At 41.8% G+C, this 19,150-nt stretch overlaps 1 protein-coding gene across 20 annotated transcripts in view; it reads right to left on the bottom strand.

Annotated features, from left to right (window-relative positions):
- SVIL (supervillin) overlaps nt 1-19,150 on the bottom strand; it is a 483,923-nt gene that overhangs the window by 198,652 nt on the left and 266,121 nt on the right. For all 20 annotated transcript variants that reach the window (XM_033931470.1, XM_033931469.1, XM_033931472.1 and 17 more), the window contains one exon: nt 5,537-5,628. Coding sequence is in view for 15 of the 20 variants with exons in the window: in XM_033931457.1 (XP_033787348.1) it covers nt 5,537-5,628 (92 nt within the window). In the remaining 5 variants the exon portion in view is untranslated. The remainder of the gene's footprint in view (nt 1-5,536; nt 5,629-19,150) is intronic.

Genomic DNA, 19,150 nt, shown 5'->3' with positions numbered 1-19,150 from the left:
ATATGGCTCAAAAATGAGGACTTCTTTTATAGAAACACCACCATTATTTAGTAACTTATACCCCAGAGAAAGTAACTTTTTTTTTTTTTTTTTGCAGGTGGTAAATCTGCCATCATTTTACTTTATGCTAAGCATAACACAGACAAGACTTCTTTAACAAAAGTAACCCTCGTAGCCAGTCTGTCAGACAGCAATTCATCAGTTCTGTCTAGCAACAGCACATTATCACCTTGGGCATTGAACTGTAGGGGGTATCACAGGGATCCATTGCATTACCTTTCTCATTTAATATTACATTAGTGATTTTTATTCCGCCATTACCTTGCAGTTCAAGGCGGATTACATAAGAATTGTCATGAAATTAGGTAATACATGATGGGTAATTTGAACATTTTAGATTTGACAAGGAGTAGATAGTATAGTAGGTGGAGCTTGGGATGGAACTGGTCGTGTTAAATAGGTTTTATGTATTTTTTGAAGAGTAGGTTTGTTTTTTTTTCTTTTTTGAAAGTTTTGTAATCTGTGGTTGAAGACAGCAGATTGTTGAGTTGTCTGTCTAGTTTTGCTGCTCTGGTGGCCATTAGGTTGTCAAATAGTTTTCTTCATTTGACATTTTTGGTTGGCGGGTGTATGAATAGTGAGTGGGTTCTCCTATGTCTGGTTGAGTGTTTCGATTGATGAACACAAGATACTACAGTATATCTATGCTGATGATGTGCGGCTACTCATACCCATTGAATCAGATTTACCTACAGTTTTAAGTAATCTGACTGCCTAACAGTATAGAAACAGAGAAAATAACATAATAGTATTTTAGCATCTTAGTTTACCAGATTTTATACTTGTTATAATAGGTAGGTGTGTGTGTTACCCTTGATTACAATCTAACTATGAAACATCATGCTGATATTGTGATTCGGAAGGGTTTCTCCATGCTGTGGAAATTGCATACACTGAGATCCTATTTCGAAGTCCCAATATTCAGATCTCTGGTTCAGGCTTTAATTCTGAGTCAACTCAATTACTGCAACATAGTATATCTTGCAGGAACCAAGAAAAACATCCAAAGAATGCGAATTAATCAGAATACGGCAATTAAACTTATATATAATCAAAGGAAGTATGACTATGTTACTCCACTGTATTGAGCGCTGCATTGGCTCCCAGCGGAGGTGTATTTAAGCTAGGCTGTTTCAATTATAAAGTCGCTACTAGTCAAACTCCACAATATCAGACCGATTCATTTGTCTTTTCAACTCGGAAAATCCCTTTAGTTAGTGGATGGAAGTATAAAAAAATTTCATGAGCAACAACTTTCTTTTCAAGTTGCATTGCCATAATAGTGACTTTAAGAATCTTTTCCTAACATCTTCAATTTAGAAAGCAGTTGAAAATGCAACTTTTCAAAAAATTCATAGGCAACTAATTCTTTAACTATTTCATCCCGTACATATTACTAATCTTTTGTAAACCGCATTGAACTACCTGTCTAGAAATTGATTTATTGTATTGTATTGTGTGCGAGTGATTGTGTGCGTGTAATTGTGTGTGCGTTATTGAGTGTGTGTTATTGAGTGTTTTGACCTTTCCTGTTTATTTATGGCATTTCTTTCCCCATGTTTTTAATATTGCAGGACGTTCTCACCTATTGCATTAATGAGATATTGAGTCACTATTAAGCATAAACATAAAAGGCCATATGGCCTATCCAGTCTGTCCATCAATATCATTCACTATCTCTTCCTCCCTTAAGAAATCCTACATGCCTGGCCCAGGCTTGCTTGAATTTAGATACAGTCCTCATTTCAACCACCTCCACTGGGGAGGTCGTTCCACGCACCCACCATCCTTTCTGTGAAGAAGTATTTTCTTAGATTACTTTAGAGTGTATGCTCTCTAGTTCCAGAGCTTCCTTTCAGTTGCAAGAGACTTTTCTCTTGTGCATTTATGCCATTGAGATATTTAAATGTCTCAATCATATCTTCTCTCTCTCATCTTTCTTCTAAGGTAAATATATTGAGGTCTATGAGCAACTCAGGAATGGGCAAAAAATAAACTCTGTCTGAACCCAAATAAAACACAGCTTCTGCGGGTTCCTAACAGTGGACTCGTTTTTGGATAAGTCCACTCCCATGGTTCAACATGCTAGGCAGGACGGAATTTGCATTATTAAGTTTATGTGCAAACTTAGCTTGGAAGATATGTGGAGGCTGTTTAATCCTGGTGGACTGAATTACACTTTTTTTTTTTTCTTATTTACATAGATTTTATACTAGTATATATCTTTGGCTATGGAGACAGCTGATGTACTTCAGTTAGTGGGGCTATGATAGAGCCTAGGGGTAATGGGTATGGTCAGACCATGCTCCAATATTGCTGAAATTGGCTCACTGGTGCCATTCGGGAGAGTGCTGTTGGGGGAGGTTTGCATCCTTCCACAGTTGAAAAACAACATATGCAAATTTTTTTGCCACTAATGACACAGAAGCAGTGATTTCAGTTGCACTTTGGGAAAGTTTTAAAGCTTATATGAGAGGTCAATTACAGTGACGTACCTAGCATATGTGACACCCAGGGCCCATCATTTTTTGACACCCCCCCATCTGTATGAAAAACATGATTTTTAGTAACAGTCCACACGTCACACAAGAGTGTACCTAGGAAAAGATAGCATCTTACATACTGCAGTGAGCAGTACATCAGTACACCCATTGTAAAACTAAACAAGTCAGATTAGTACAGATCAATCCTACACAGTCAATTCTAACAGAAAACCATGTCTTTTCGAACACACAGAACATAAAAAACACCTTCGCCTAGTATGTAATCACAAACTAACCCATCCCCCTTTTACAAAACTGTCGTGTGGTTTTTAGCCATGTTGGTAACAGCTCAGATGCAAACACTAAAAAATGCTCTACAGTTTTGTAAATGGGGAGATAGAATAAAAATACGTAGACAAAGATTAAACTGAAGCACCAAGAAGCTGGACTCTGCATACAATGCAACACCACAGAAACAGTGATGCATCTCCCCTAAAGCAAAAATAAATAAATAGAATTTCTTTTCTACCTTATGTTCTCTGATGTCTGCTTTCCTCATCTTCTTGTCACTCTCTTCCTTTCATCCACTGTCTACCCTCTCTTTGCCCCTTCTATATGGCATCTTCTCTCCTTCTATTCCCCTTCCAGAAACTTTATGCTCCCCCTTCCATCTCTCCCTTCACCTCCATTGGTCTGGCATCCATCTTCTTCCCTTCCCTCCTCCAATGGTCTGGCATCTCTCTCCTCTCCTTCCTTCTTCCATACCCCCATGGTCTGGCATTTCACTTTCTCCTCTCATTCCCCCCACTTCCATCAGCATCTGCCCCTTTCTCTTCCTCCAACCCAATTCCATGCAGTATCCTTCCCCCTTATGTCTGTTTCCCTTTTTCCCTGCAATTCCATCAGCATCGGACCCCCTTTCTCTCCCTCCACGCTTCCATACCACACTGACCCCCTTTTTCACCCTTCACCGTGCTTCCATACCACCCTGACCCCCTTTCTCACCCTTCACCATGCTTCCATACCACCCTGACCCCCTTTCTCATCCTCCACACCTTTCCTTACCACCCTGACCCCCTTTTTCTCCTTCCATCACCCTGCTATGCTCCTTTCTCTCTCCATCCAAATCAGCAAGGTCCCACGATGACTACTTCTGCTGCCTCTGCTCCAGAAGAGGTAAGTGACATCGAAGGCGGGTTGGGCCAGCAGATGCAGGGAGTTGCAGCAAGGTCCCACAATGACTGCGGCTGCCGGTCCGCCCCCCCCCCCCCGACGTTACTTATCTCTTCCGGAGCAGAGGCAGCAGAAGTAGTCATCGCGGAACCTTCCTGCACTTCAGCGTGACTACCGACTCTGCTCTGGAACAAGTACGGCAGCCTTGCTGAGGTGCCATTTTGAGCAGTGCAGGAGGTTCTGGACCCGGCCGGCTGTGCCCCCCCTTGAAGCGTGCACTGTCCCCTCTCCTTGGTACGCCACTGGTCAATTAAAATCTAGAGGCTCTTATAGGACAGGGTTCATTAGGTGTGTAAACTGAAGCTGGAACATGCTCATAAGCAACATCTTCATTCAGTTGGAGTAAAGGAGGAGGGACCTTAAAGATCTGGAACTGGAGGACATTACTTGGGCGATGCACAGAATACAGCAAGTCTATTTTGAGTGGGGTGATAAAGCAGGGTGCCTCTTAGCTCAAAAACTGAATAAGTGCCAAGCTCACAATCTGATCTTAACTACTCTCCCCTGAGGATTCACAAGTGATGACCGCATTAGATCGGTCTTTGTTATTACCAGAGTCTCTATTTGTCTGAATATGAGCCCAATGAGTTGGAGATTAACCAGTATTTGCAGCATGTATAGAGTTGCCTAAGTCAGGGGGAGATGAAGCAGCTGTCCAGGCCTATTGAGGTTGATAAGACAGTTTCAGTTATTGTGTGCCTTCCAGCTAACAAGACTCCAGGACTGGATGGTTATACTAATCAGTTTTATAAAATGCTTGCCCCCCTTATGGCTGAATCCTTGACTTGCATGTTCAGTTTGCTTCTAGCAACTGGGATACTACAACTCTCTCTATGGCAGGCTGGTATAACTATATTAAAGACTGGACTAATGTGCACTATATCACCCTATTCCTTTGTTGGGATGGATTATAAGATCTGTGAAGGGATATTGGTGGCTCACTTTCAGAAGTATCTTTCTGATCTGACCCATGGTGGTCAGGTTTTATTACATAAGAACATAAGAATAACCTTACTGGTACAGACCAATGGTCCTTAGTCACACTCCTGTGCTCAGAGATTCTGGTTTTAAGTTTCCTATTAGGTTCAGAAACATAGTACAGATCCCTGGGGATGCCTGAAGACATGTACCATGAACTTTCAAATTCTCATATTCCTCTAGCTGACCAGTCCTAGGATCATACTCTGCAATATAACAAGATGATGGAGTCGTCGTCTAATAGTTAGTGCAGTGGACTGCAATCCTGGGGAACTGGGTTCAGTTTCTACTGCAGCTTCTTGTGATCCTGGGCAAAATCACTTAGGGCTCCTTTTACGAAGGTGAGCTAAGCATTTTAGCGCATTCACCAGATTAGTGCTCGCTATAGCATGCGCTAGCTGAAAATCTACCACCTGCTCAAAAGGAAGAGGTAGCGGCTAATGCGCGCTATTCCGTGCATTAAGGCCCTAACGCACTTTTGTAAAAGGAGCCCTTAACCTTCCATTGCCCAAGGTACAAAAATTTAGGTTGCGAGCCCACTGGGGACAGAGACAGTACCTGTATATAATGTGTACAGTTCTGCATACATCCAATAGTGCTATAGAAATGTTTAGCAGTAGTACTGTACCGTAATTAGTTTGGCTCCTTACTAAATTTGAACAAAATTGTATATTCTGAGGGGCAGCTCTACATAGAGCAATGTCAAATCTCTTGTGTTCATTTTGTAGCTTTCTAAAAACAATATCATATTTTGACAAGAAAGGGAATATTTCAATTATTACCTTTTGGAAGGACAGCTAGCAGGTTGGCATCAATATCGTTTTCACTATTGCAGCGTTCTTCTTTGACTTCAGGTGAAAATGCTTTCTGAAAACTGAAATTAAGCCACGCATTATCCAATTTGTAATTTTTTTTCCCCCTACAATATTAAAAATAGCAAATCTTTGGAACAGCGAGACATTCTGGATATATCTGCATCGTGTGGAATAGCAAAGTTGTAAAGACGAGCCCTTTGAGAGTTATGCAGCACAGTTTGCGGGAAAAAATATTTTGAGGCCTGGAGGAAGGTTTTGGTAATGCCTTTGGCTTCACCCACAAAGTTATTCACCTTCACTTATACCAGTGGTTCCCAAACCTGTCCTGGGGGACCCCCAGCCAGTCAGGTTTTCAAGATATCCCTAATGAATATGTATGAGAGAGATTTGCATACCTGTCACTTCCATTATATGCAAATCTCTCTCATGCATATTCATTAGGGATATCTTGAAAACCTGACTGGCTGGGGGGTCCCCCAGGACAGGTTTGGGAACCACTGACTTATACCCTGAACCCAATAATCCCCAAAAATATTCGATCTGGCATCAATTAGCCAGCAACTAAGAATTCCATCCTCTCCCCAACACTGAAGCGCAAGCAAGTTGAGGTCAGCTGCAAGATCTTTAATATGCTGCTACAAAGCACACCTGCTCTTTGCCTCACTTGTTACCACTAGTTTCACCCTCTTGTCTCCACCTCCTCTCACCCTATCAAAATCTTCCTCCCCTGAAGCACAGTTTCTTTCTTTATTTAAAAAAATGTATATACCGCCTTTAAACAAAGAAGTTTCCATAAAAATAAACATACATAATTGCTTAGTATAAAACAAAATTACATTTCTAAATTAAAGCTAAATTACAGTACCAAATAAAATAAAAAAAGAAAGAACCCACCCAAAAAAATACCCCATTTGCTGGATTATGTCAAAGATACTGATGTTTATGATATCAGACATACCTCGTTAATAACCAGGCAAGGCATAAGAAAGGTGAACACTGAAGGGAACTAAGTAGACATTGTGAATACCCTTCTACTCAAGATGGTGGAGAAATAAGAAGAAATTACAAAAGAAACCCCCCCCATAACAAAAACAAACTGTCCTGGATAAGGAGAAATCTTGTAGGCAGTTATATTGGCAGCTGAGATGAATTCCTTAGCAGTATCAATGGTATATATGGACAGAACAGATAGGCTGGATGGTCTTTTTTCTACCATCACTTGCTATGTTATAGTCTCAACATGGGCAGTGATGGCTGAAAATGACCAACCTGTCATTGCCTTCCATAACCAATCGCAAGTGTGTACAGAAACTCCTCACAGGACTGGTTCAATTTGTAGACCAACACTAATTTAACCATCTCCTTTAACTGTAACCCCTACCTTGGCATCCTGTGTCTGTCTTGATTGTTTAGATCAGGGGTGGGCAACTCCGGTCCTCGAGGGCCGGAATCCAGTCGGGTTTTCAGGATTTCCCCAATGAATATGCATGCGATCTATCTGCATACACTGCTTTCAATGCATATTCATTGGGGAAATCCTGAAAACCCGACTGGATTCCGGCCCTCGAGGACTGGAGTTGCCCAGCCCTGGTTTAGATTGTAAGCTCATTCAAGGAGATCCATGCTCTAATCCTTGCCTGAAAGTTGTGCACTGATGGCTTTGGTATTATGCTTGAAACAGAAGCTGTGAGCAAACTTTATGCAAGTAGAACTTGCAAACCTTTTGCATTAAATCAGGCAGAGCACACCAGACGCATGCGCACAAGGCTCTGTGCTTAGGGCAGCTAGTACTGAGCAGAAAAATGTGTTGGTTCACATCGGTATATATTATTCTGTGTGTACAGGTTTTGTATTGCCAATCTTTATGTGCAGAACACCACCGCAGCACATATGCACATATGTGCCGATACAAATTTTTTTCTGCTCAGACCTCCAAGACCTTATAGCTGCCTTCAGGGCAGAACTGCCACCTTCCCCATTCTTTTTTTTTTAACCCATGCTCTTCCTAGAGCCCCCCCCCCCCAAAAAAAAAAAAATTTTTTAAAATATTGGCAGGTCTCTCATGTTTGCAGTAAAAAGAAGCTCTGGAATGAGAGGCCATAGGATAAAATTAGGAGTAATCTAAGGTAATACTTTTTTTTTTTTTTTTTTTTACAGAAAGGGTGGTAGATGCCCAGAACAGTCTTCCCAGAAGAGGTGGTGGAGACAGAAACTGTGTCTGAATTCAAGAGGGCCTGGCATAGGCACGTGGGATCTCTCAGAGAGAGGAAGAGATAATGGTTACTGCGGATGGGCAGACTGGATGGGCCATTTGGCCTTTATCTGCCATCATGCTTCTATTAAATTCTCCCAGACGCTACTGCAGAAGAATAAGCTATCTCTAAGCCACCTCAGTATTGGCGTTAAAGCCACAGCATGATGTTCAGCTTTCCATGCATTTCTCTGCATCAGGACCGAACAGTTAAGAGCCTCATTACCATGATTTTAATATGCTACACACTGGTGTCTAATGCAAAGCTCCAAACAGGGTGTTAACTTTTGTGCAAAACCCTTTTGTGCATCGTTCACCCACAAAATTGGGCATCAAGTGCCTGCACAAGCTTTCTGTCACATTACCATAATAAGGGTACCAGGGCTAGCCCTTCTCGACTTGATAAGACTTAACTACACAATTAAGAATGAAATCATGGCTGCCTAAGCTTTCCATGGGAACTGGGCAAAATGACAAATGCACGAGCCCATCTTTTCTACCACCATTCCTCCCTTATAAATAAGCCTTAACTTACTTTATGACTTACACAGCCATGTAGGTATTTAGTGTGCATTCTATGTAATTACACCAGAGGCAGCTAATTGCTTTTCCCTCTTCTAAATCAAAGTCCTGTTTGTTGGTATCCAATTGTGTTTTACTTCCCTTCCTCGTTTGGTACTACAGTAAATCAGGAAGCTCATTAGCTAGCGAGCCTAGTAATTGGATATTAAACGACACCATGCTCCCATCTGGTAGTTTGATCAAAATATTTTCAGAAGACTCTGTATTTACCAGGTCTTTATTTTAGTTTCTAAATAGAAAAACAAACAAACTCTATAGTCAATTTCAGCAAGTAAAGCTGTGTTTTATGCCCAAAACTAAGGGCTAGATTCACTAAGCAAACCGATCGTGTACCAATTGGTTTGCGACCCTTTTGCGACCCAATTTTCCTCCGACCCGATTCACTAACCTCTGTGCCGATCCAGTTCCGATCCATGCATGCAAATGAGGGGAAACGGCATGCAAAGCAGGAAGGCCATGATTCACTAACAAAAAGCAGGCACACCGACTGGACTGGCTGATCCAAAAACAAGCGACTGCTGAAGACCAGTCGCTTGTGCAAAAACCCTGTTCTCAGCCCCGATTCTCCTGCCTTTTGCCGCCCTGTTCAGCCCCGATTCTCCTGCCTTTTGCTGCCCCTACACTCTCCTATTCTGCCTCCCTTCCCTGCAGCGTGAGCCCTTGGTTTTAACCCACTTTAAACCCGCGGGTTAAAACCATGGGCTCGCGAGTAAAAAATAAATAAAAAAGCATGGACTGCAAACGCATGCGCAGACCATCTACAGGCAAAGTAGATGGTCTGCGCATGCGTCGGGATTGGTCTCCAGCGATACGTGTTGTCGGTGGGGGCGTGCCTCCGATCGCCCCCATTTGCATGCAGAGGGTTGGTGAATCAGTCGGCCTGCCTCGGATCACCCATGGATCGGACACGGATTGGAAGGTTAGTGAATCTAGGCCTAAGTACTTATAAAACTGCATATACAATGTGTGAGTAAACATACAGCTTTACCTTGAGGACTGGAAAGGCAGAGGTGGGGGAGGAGTCTGAATTTATGTACATATCTTTGAAAACACATATGTAGGCACGTAACATGACCCCAAATCAGCAGGATATAGGATTACAATTTATAGTGGTAAAATCACCCCCCCCCAAAAAAAAATAAAAAATAAAAATAAAAAATGTATAGCTATGCATAGAAAATCATATTATTAAAAGCTTCTCTGTCTGGAAATTTTTATTAATGATCCGAAATATGAACCTGAAATTAGCCTAAGTTCTAATGTACAGGGAAGGATGGCAGAAGCATGAAACAGGCTTACAAAGGATCAGGCACAACAATACCCTGCATCAGAAATTAGAATTCCACAAAGAATGGAACACAGGGGGCATTCTGCTGAAGTTCTGGCCCAGTTGGCAATCGTGTAAGGTCTTGCAGGACTAACAGTAAGGGGAAACTGGCCTTGCAGTCATCATCTGATCATTAAAATAGCCTGGGGTGAGTAGTGATAAAGAATCAAGAAACCCACCAATAAAAATGAGGCAAACTGATAAATGAAAGGAAATCTCTATTAGACCGGAACAGAAACATGTGAATAGTATGAAGAAAGAAGCGGCATAAATCAGGAAGCTAAGTTGTGCTGACTGCAGTGTGCACAAAAACACAAAGGTATTTACTGTACTGTAACTTACAGCACTGCAGATTTGCACAAAACATATCACCACCATGTACCGTATTTTCGCTCCATAAGACGCACCGACCATAAGATGCACCCTAGATTTAGAGGAGGAAAACAAGAAAAAACCCATTCTGAACCAAATTCTTCCTGCCAGGCTCTGCACCCAACCACACACTCCTTGCCAAGCTCTGCATCCTGTCCCCCCTCCCTGCCAGACTCTGTACCCTAGCCCACCCCCCTCTTTTGGTCTAGTGGTAGGTTGGGGGACAGGGCACAGGGCAGGCAGGGACAGGGCACATGGCAGGCCAGCTGACCTAGTAGCCTAGTGACAGGCAGGCAAATCCCATACCCCATGTACCCCTCAGTACCTTAAACCATACCCCAGACCCCACATCCATACCCCCCCATATACCCCCAGTACCTTAAAATATCCCTCCATGCCCCCACGCAGCCTTTTAAACACTCCCGTATCTTTTAAATCATACCCCATACCCTTTAAAACACCCCCACCCAGTACCTTTTGAATCATACCCCCTGTACCTTTTTAAAAAAAAAAAAAAAAAACCTGTACGTTTTAAATCGTACACCCACTCTACCCCATAACCTTTTTTTTAAATCCCTCCCTCCTTCCCTCACTAGACGGCTCTCATACTCAGGTCAGGAGCACGGCTGTCAGAAGCAAGCATTATGCACTCCTGCTTGGGCCTGCCTTTGCATTCTGAATGGCTGGCGTCAGTTCTCGCGAGTCTTGCGAGAACCGACGCCACCATTCAGAAAGCAGCAGCGGGCCCAAGTGGGAGTATGTAATGCTTGCTCCTGACATCTGCGCTCCTGACCTGAGTACGAGAGCCATCTAGCGAGGGAGGGATACCGCTGGACCATCAGGCTATTTAAAAAGGTGCCAACAACAGCGACGACGACCATGCTGGCGGGGGGGGGGGGGGGGGGGGCGTTTTGAAAGGGTGCAGTGGCAGTGCTGAGAGGCAGAGGGGGGTGTTTTAAAAAGGCGCAGCAGTGGTGGGAGGGTGTTTTACAGCACTTTTGGGTGGAAAAAAAGTGCATCTTATGGAGTGAAAAATACAGTATTTTACTGTACCATAGTTCATAATAGATATGCTTATCATTACTTGACCATGTTTGCTCTGGGCTAATGCAAGAGTATTAGAAATAGAGAAAATGAACATAATAGCCTTTCTGGGTCAGACCAGTGGTTCATCTAACCCAGTATCCTGTCTTCACGGTGGCCAATACAGGTCACTAATACCTGGCAAAAACCCAAATAGTAGCAACATTTCAGGCTACTGATCCAGGGCAAGCAGTGGCTTCCATCATGTCTGTCTCAATAGCAGACTACGGACTTTTCCTCCAGATAAAGACCATATGGCTTATCTAGTCTGCCTAACTAAGCCATCTACTGTTCCCTCTTCTCCTTTAGAGATCCAACACACTTCTCCCCAAGAATTCAGATACACTTTTTATCTCCATCACCTCCACCGGAACACCATTCCAAGCATTCACAAACTTTTCCATGAAAAAGTATTTTCTGAGGTTACTTCTGAATGTATCCTCTTTCACCTTCATCCTATGCCCCCTCATTCCAGAGTTTCCTTTCAATTGAAAGACTCACAATATGCATATTTATGCCACGTAGGTATTTAAAGATCTTTATCATATCTCCCCTCTCCCAAAGTATACATACTATGCAAACCAGGGCTATAACCTACAAAAATGGCTTCTGCTTGTGTTTACAATACAATATCAGTAAGAAGCCTTTTGGGCAATTTCTAATAAATTTATTGTCAATCAATCAGTTTTTCAAGCTTTTTAAATTACATACATTTATAAATAAATGTGACTGATGTTTTACTTTACGAAACACAGCGGCTTATCCACCAATGGAAAACAGTAGAGCCTAGAGGACTCAACAAGGAAGAAGAATGGCACGCCTTGTGACTTTTTAGACACGGGTGATTGTAACTCAGATTGAGGAAGGGGAGGTTCATATAAACCAGGCCTGCACAACTTCGGCCCTTGCCAGGCCAGGTTTTCAAGATTTCCCAAATGAGTATGCATGACATCAATATGCATAGAATGGAAGCAGTGCAGGCAAATAGATCTCATGCAAATTCACTGGGGAAATCCCAAAAAACCGACTGGATTCGGCCCTCGAGGACCGGAGTTGTGCAGGCCTGATATAAACCAAAGAATGGAAGTGTGGTAGTATTTGTCTTTTGGCTCCAGTATGGGAAGTTGACATGGAGGCTTTGAAACTCATGTTGATGCAGCTATATGATAAAACAACAGCATGACTCGGTAAATATTAAAAAGTTTTATTTGCATTTGAGTTGATTTACATGATTTAAGAAAGTATTAAGTATGAATGAGTCCACACTGGTAAATTGATATTTATTATGTAGATGAAATAGTGCAATGAAAACCCGAAGCAGTTGCAGCTCCTGAAGACGCTGGTTCAGCGAAACACAGTGTGGTGTCACCATAGTGCGGCGTTGAGCTGGCTGAAGAAAAATTTTCATTAAGGATTGGAGTGGTGGGGAACCAGGACATCAGTTGCAGCTATGATCATTGGAAATTTTATCACTGAGGCAACATACAGCATACAATACTGAGACATTCGGGAACTGTTAGTGGCAAAGTGAAAGGAGCAGTGGTTGAAACAACTTAAATCCACTCCGGGTTTTCTATCTCATTGGGGATCTTTTTTCTTGAATTTCTCCTTTGAGTTTTATAAGAAATATATGAATTTATTTATGTGTACGGTGTGGTTATATAAATGGTATTTATAAATGTATGTAATTTTAAAAAGCTTGAGAAACTGATTGTTTGACAATAAATATATTAGAAATTGCCCAAAAGACTTCTTACTGATATTGTAAAGTACACATACTGAGATCATTAAGCCTGTCTCCATATGCCTTATGTCGTAGATCACTGACCATTTTAGTAGCCCTCCTCTGGACCAATTCCATTCTGTTTATATCTTTCTGAATATGCGGTCTCCAGAATTGTACATAATATTCTAAATGAGGTCTCACCAGAGGCAATCATCGTAATCTCATCACCATCCCTCCTGAACAAGGCTGTAAACACACAATTAGACACAGGCAGGCCAATTTTCATATTTCAGCATATCACATCCCCCATCCCCAGTTCCATTTCTCCCCCTATCAATTCTCACCCCTCTCCACCTTCCAAGTGTACCTTAAATCAGGCCTTCTCTTTGTCCCTAGCAACTACAGCAATATCATTTACTACTTGGGTGCTCACTTAGATTATAAATTCATCTACATATTTGATTGATTGATTTGGGATTTATTAACTGCCTTTCTCATGAAGAGATTCACCCAAAGTAGTTTACAATACATTGAACGGTTCATAGTCAGTCACGTGCGAGACACCAGCTTGCCGACAATCGAGTGCTGACAATTTGGCGCAAGACAACAGCGCGCCACGGAAAAACTTAGTTTTAAAGAGCTCCGAAGCGGGATGTGAGTGGGAAACCCACCCACTTTACTGCATAGTGTTCGCGCTGCTATTGGGGGTGGGGGTTGGGGGGTTGGAGCCCTCCATTATAGAGAAAATGGAACTTATATATATATATATATATATACACACACACACACACACACACACTTCTCATAATTATTTTTTAAATTCTACTGTGTGCATAATCAAAAGATATAAATTATGTATTTTTAATCTCAAAAGACTAAGGGCTCCTTTTACGAAGCCACGTTAGCGATTTAACGCGCATAATAGCGTGCGCTAAACTACCAGCCGCGCTAGACACTAACGCCAGCATTGAGCCGACGTTAGTTCTAGCCACATTGCGCGGGTTTAGCATGCGTTAAAATGCTGCGTGCGCTAAAAACGGTAATGCAGCTTAGTAAAAGGAGCCCTAAATCCCAGAATTTTTACAGCTAAGACACTGCACAAGTGCTAAGAATACAAAATCAGCCAGTACTTTATTGATATGAAGCAGAGGAAATGATGACCGATTGGTCCTGCAGAGCCCTGCTGTTCTGCCCACTCCAGAAGCTTCCCTTCAAGTTTACCTCATCTCAGGTTATGCTCATCCCATGTCTTCCTGAGATCTGTTATTGTTCTGGTTTCAACCACTAATGTGTAGAGATTTCATATATCCACCATCTTTTCTATGAAGGCACTTGTCATTATCGCAATCAAAGTGTTATGTCTGCCTCCCCATAATTACATCCTTACTTTCAACAGCTTGCCAACTCTTTCAAAACCAAAATTCCTGTCCAACAGCACTTCTTGCTATTTCTCTAGGCTACAGTACTTTACACATATCTGCTACTCTCAGTCAATCATGCTGTCAAACCACACCTAGACTACAGAAAACCCCAATTATGATGTACCTCAAAGATCATAGTTGCCGCTTTTTCAGTATTTGGAAAGGCATCAGACTGAATATTTGCTAAAACTTCAAATCTGTTTGACATGAGTACTCAACATCTGCGTTCTGCTCATCCTTCTGCTTATTAATGTTGCATTTCATAACATCGATTGACCTCTATGCCCCTTTTAACCTTGACCTGGTTTTTATGACCACTAGATAGTAGTTGCTGCATATACTAGCTCCTCTATAGTATCTGATGTCATGTAGTGATCTGACTCATTTTCCTCCAATTGCCTCATGATCTATCTGGTTGCCGTATTGCCTAGCAGGCAAGTGCCATGGGATTTAATGAAGGTCTTTATGCTAAAACTTTTGCCATCAATTGCTAAGTTAATCAGTTAACACAGCTGAACAATCGGTCATCATGATTTTGCATTACGATGCCAGCGTTTCCATTGTCTTTTCCCAGCCGCTGCTTTATTTTTCAACCGTGGCTTTTTAGATCACCCATCAATATCAATACTTCATGTTTTGGGACTTGGCTGATGGTGTCTTATACCATGCAGTAGAAGCTGTGCAACTTCTGTAGGTGCATAATCGACTTCCATGCTGAGTTACATCTTGCTGTAATTAGTCTTTCAGTAATTGGTTTCCATTCTATTATTATCTTGGCTGTAGCCGATGACAAGAAGAAGGCAACAGCCTGAGAGTGCACCCTATCTTTCCTTCTGAACTGTATTATTGTTCCATCGCTAGACCTCTTGTTGAAGCCTATCTGTCTTATTTCACTTATGCCAGGGATGTCAAGGTGATACTGTTTCATTCCCTTAATCACAGACAGTAAAACTACATGTTGAAAATATGTAGAAAAACAAAGGAACTAGATGACACCTAATTGAATACAAGGCAAGAAAAGAGAAAAAGAAAAAATGTATAAGGAAGCAAAAGTAAATACAGTCATTAATAAAAAAAACTGAAAAGAAATTATATTTCAGCAGCAAGTTAGCAAGATATAGAAGAGAAAAAGGTGCAAGATGAGATATGAGAAGATGGATTAAAGAAAAGGCTCAAAAGGCAGCAACAGCAGGCCTAAAAGGAGATTTGAAAAGTGTGTTGCACAATCAATACAATACAATCTTTATTTATATACCACCAATACCTCCATGAAGTTCATAGCAGTTTACAGAAATAATTATGAAGATACAAATTATTAAATAGTATTACAATATTTAGCCATTATTAATAACAAATTCTTGAGATAGATAGTTCGTAGGTCTTTTTTGAAAATCTTAAAATTAGACTGTTGGTTAATAGTCAGTAATGTTGTCCAAAGTTTTGCTGCTTGATAAGCCCATGTGGAGTTAAAAGATCTATTGTATCTTATATTCTTAATGACTGGATACCAAAAAGTGTTAATATTTCTCAGATTCAAAGATGGATTATTAGAAAAATTAAAGAGTTGAGGCATATAATGTGGAGTTTCTCCAAAATGTATTTTAAATAGTATACAATAGAATTTATAAATTATTCACCCTTCTATAGGTAGCCAGTGCAGTTCACGTAGGTATGGTGTAATCTTATCACTTTTCTTCAATCTGAAGATTAATCTAATGGCTGTATTCTGTAGAGTTTGGAGGGGGGGGGGGGGTTATTATAAATTTCAGGCAATCTACGAAGGTGACATTGCAATAATCAGTAATCATAAGAATATAAGTATAGCCATACTGGGTCAGACCAGTGGCCAATCCAAGTCGCAAGAACTCGGCAGAAAGCCAAATAGTAGCAACATTCCATACTACCAATCCTAGGGCAAACAATTGCTTTCCCATTGTCTGTCTCAACAGAAACTTGTCCAAACCTTTTTTAAATCCAGCTGCGCTAACTGCCATCAAGAGCAGAAGGAAGAAATGCACTATCTATTAAAAATAACAGTTGAAAAAGTCATTACACACTAAAATGCCCAACACTGGGAAGAACATTTTAAGGAAATACTAACCTGTCCAAAGCCTGAAACAGTATTAGACCAGCTGAAACGCTGACAGAGCTACATATAGCAGACACCACAACATTCACAATGGATGAGAATCAAAGTTTATAAAGGGGCTACAGAATGGAAAATTTCCAGGATTAGACATCTGTATAGAACTTGAAGAGAGAATTAAATCCAATGACAGAATGGCTACTATGATTTGTAATGCAGGAAACATATCAGATGATGGGAAGAATGGTATAACAGTAAAGCTGACAAAGAAAATGAGATTTATTGGAGAGGGATTGTTATCTGTATCTGAAAGAGTTTATAGTCGAATGATACTTAGCCAGCTTAAGGCTCAAGTGGACAAGTTACTATAAGAACAACCAGCAGAGCTCAGGCCTAAGTAGATATTTTATAAAACAATTCTCGCATCGATACAAAGTTTTTCCTCTGTTCTTGAGTTTCTTCAGTAACATCAGGATGTATCCAAACTTTTTCTCCTCCGAGTGTCCATAAGTTTTTAAAGAATATTCTCAAAATCATATTCAAATCTTGCTCAAACACAAATAACACCAACAAAGTAGCCCATTCAGTTTTGTTCCATAATAGCTTGTTCCGAAATAGCAGATATATTTTCAAGCTCAATCTGGTCTACTTCTCTGCTTACATTCTCCCTAACCTCTTGCTGGCATTTCTTAGCTGGTAAATAGTATATCTTGTTTATTGGAAGAATAGTTTCAGAGGTAAATTTTAATTTTTTTTTTAAATTAAATACCTCTTGAATAAGTCAGTAAGCAAGGTTGTGCCAGAATTCACCTTTTAGGAAGTCTGGTAATAGAAGACAACACTGAAAAAGAAATGAACAAAATAAATAAATAAGCAGCATCTGGAAGAATCCAAGATGGTGACAGTGAACAGAGGTTTCAAGTTTCAAGTATGGCGTAGGTCTGTGGTCTCTTATTTTCCTCTCTCTCTCTCTTCATTACTTGAGATGTGGAATGAAAGGGCAGTCAGCCAGGCAAACCAACGCAACCCATAGCTGTACCCTTGCCATGTACCAAAAGCATTTGAGACCTGACTTGGAAAGCAATCTGGAGGTCCAGGTGTCATCTTGCTTGGATAGGAACCTATTAAGACCAGTCCTATGGGACAAAGCCACCTTGAGCCCGGACAGAAAAGCCACCCTATACAGCTTAGAGCCATGAGTCCCCCAACCTCAAAATGGTGGCAACTTCCTATGGAGGTTGAGAAGTATGCAGCTGGAGGAATTAGTGCATTGGCACTTGGATCATCAAGGGAGACCAAAACATCCGAAGATCATAGCGTAGATGTGGACAAACAGCTTCATAAGGAGGAAAGCAGTTTCAAGGCTCCTGAGTTCAGGATTGCAGTTCTGATAAGCCAGTCAGTTTTGGAGTGCTACAATTCCTGCATCAATTAAGGAGAAACCAGCAGTAATGCCCTTGGAAACAATTTGATTTGCAATATCAGACTTGGGTAAGACACTTATTAGAGCACTTAATTCTTTATTTTCTCAAGTTATTATTACAGAGCAGCAAATTGAGATTGCTAGAATTAATTCTGAAAAGTTTACAACAAACCAAGTCTATTCAAAAAAAAAAATAAATAAATAAGATGCTAAAACTGTGTTAGTTACTGACTTATCCTGGCAACTGACTTCAGTGAAGGCCACTCATACTTAAACTATAATCACCTCGGCAATCTCACTTGCCCTCTCAGCTGCATTTGAGCTAGTTAATCAAAAATTATCATTTTCCCGATTGCATGACACAGGTGTGACTCACACCGTCTTGGGGCTATATTCACTAAGCAAACCGATCGTGGACCAATCAGTTTGCGACCCCTTAACAAGCAAATTTCCCTCCGGCCTGATTCACTTACCTCTCCTGCGATCCGCTTCGAATCCATGGATGCACATGAGGAGAAAGGCATGCAAATTGGACAGCGACCCGATTCACTACACAAAATTTCACATCGGACAGGGCTGGCCGATCAACGGAAGAAGCGACTGCTGGGGACCAGTCGTTCAGTGGTTTCCAACTGCATATCCTGCTTTCTGCCCCAACTCAAGCACAAATCTCCTGCCCCAAAATCCTGCCACCCTGCACTGCCCCGAAGTCCTGCTCTCTGCCCCGAAGTCCTGCTGCCCTGCACTGCTCTGAAGTCCTGCTCTCTGCCCTGAAGTCCTGCCACCCTGCACTGCCCTTCTCTGCCCTGCGAGCCCGTGGTTTTTAACCCGCGAGTTTAAAGCAGATTAAAACCACGGGCTCACAGGGCTCAAAACTACTAAAAAAAAGTTTAAAAAAAAAAAAAGATTGCGGGTCCGATGGACCAAAAGTTGGGAGCAGGAGGGGTGCTCGGTCTCTCCTGCTCCTTAGGCTCACCAACCCCTCGGCTGGGCCGGGCCCGACACCCCCCCCCCCCGACATCCAAGTTGGGAGCAGGAGGGGTGCTCGTTCTCTCCTGCTCCTAGGCCTCCCACCCCCCGGCCTGGTCCTGGTTGGCCCAGACGGTTGGGCCCGGCCCACTCACCCCGGTACCTGTAAAATAGATGGGAGCAAGAGGGGTGCCCGGTCCCTCCTGCTCCTTGGACAAGGCTCCCCAACATATTTGGGAACAGGAGGAGTGCCCGGACTCTCTTCCTGCTCCTACGCATTACCAAAATCTTCGGGAGCAAGAGGAAACTCCTCCTGCTCCTACTCTGCTGCCCGCTGCTGC

This window comes from Geotrypetes seraphini, chromosome 2 (assembly GCF_902459505.1).
Source record: "Geotrypetes seraphini chromosome 2, aGeoSer1.1, whole genome shotgun sequence".
NCBI lineage: Eukaryota > Metazoa > Chordata > Amphibia > Gymnophiona > Dermophiidae > Geotrypetes > Geotrypetes seraphini.
Note: the sequence above shows the minus strand (reverse complement) of the source record. Positions and strands in the feature narration are given on the sequence as shown.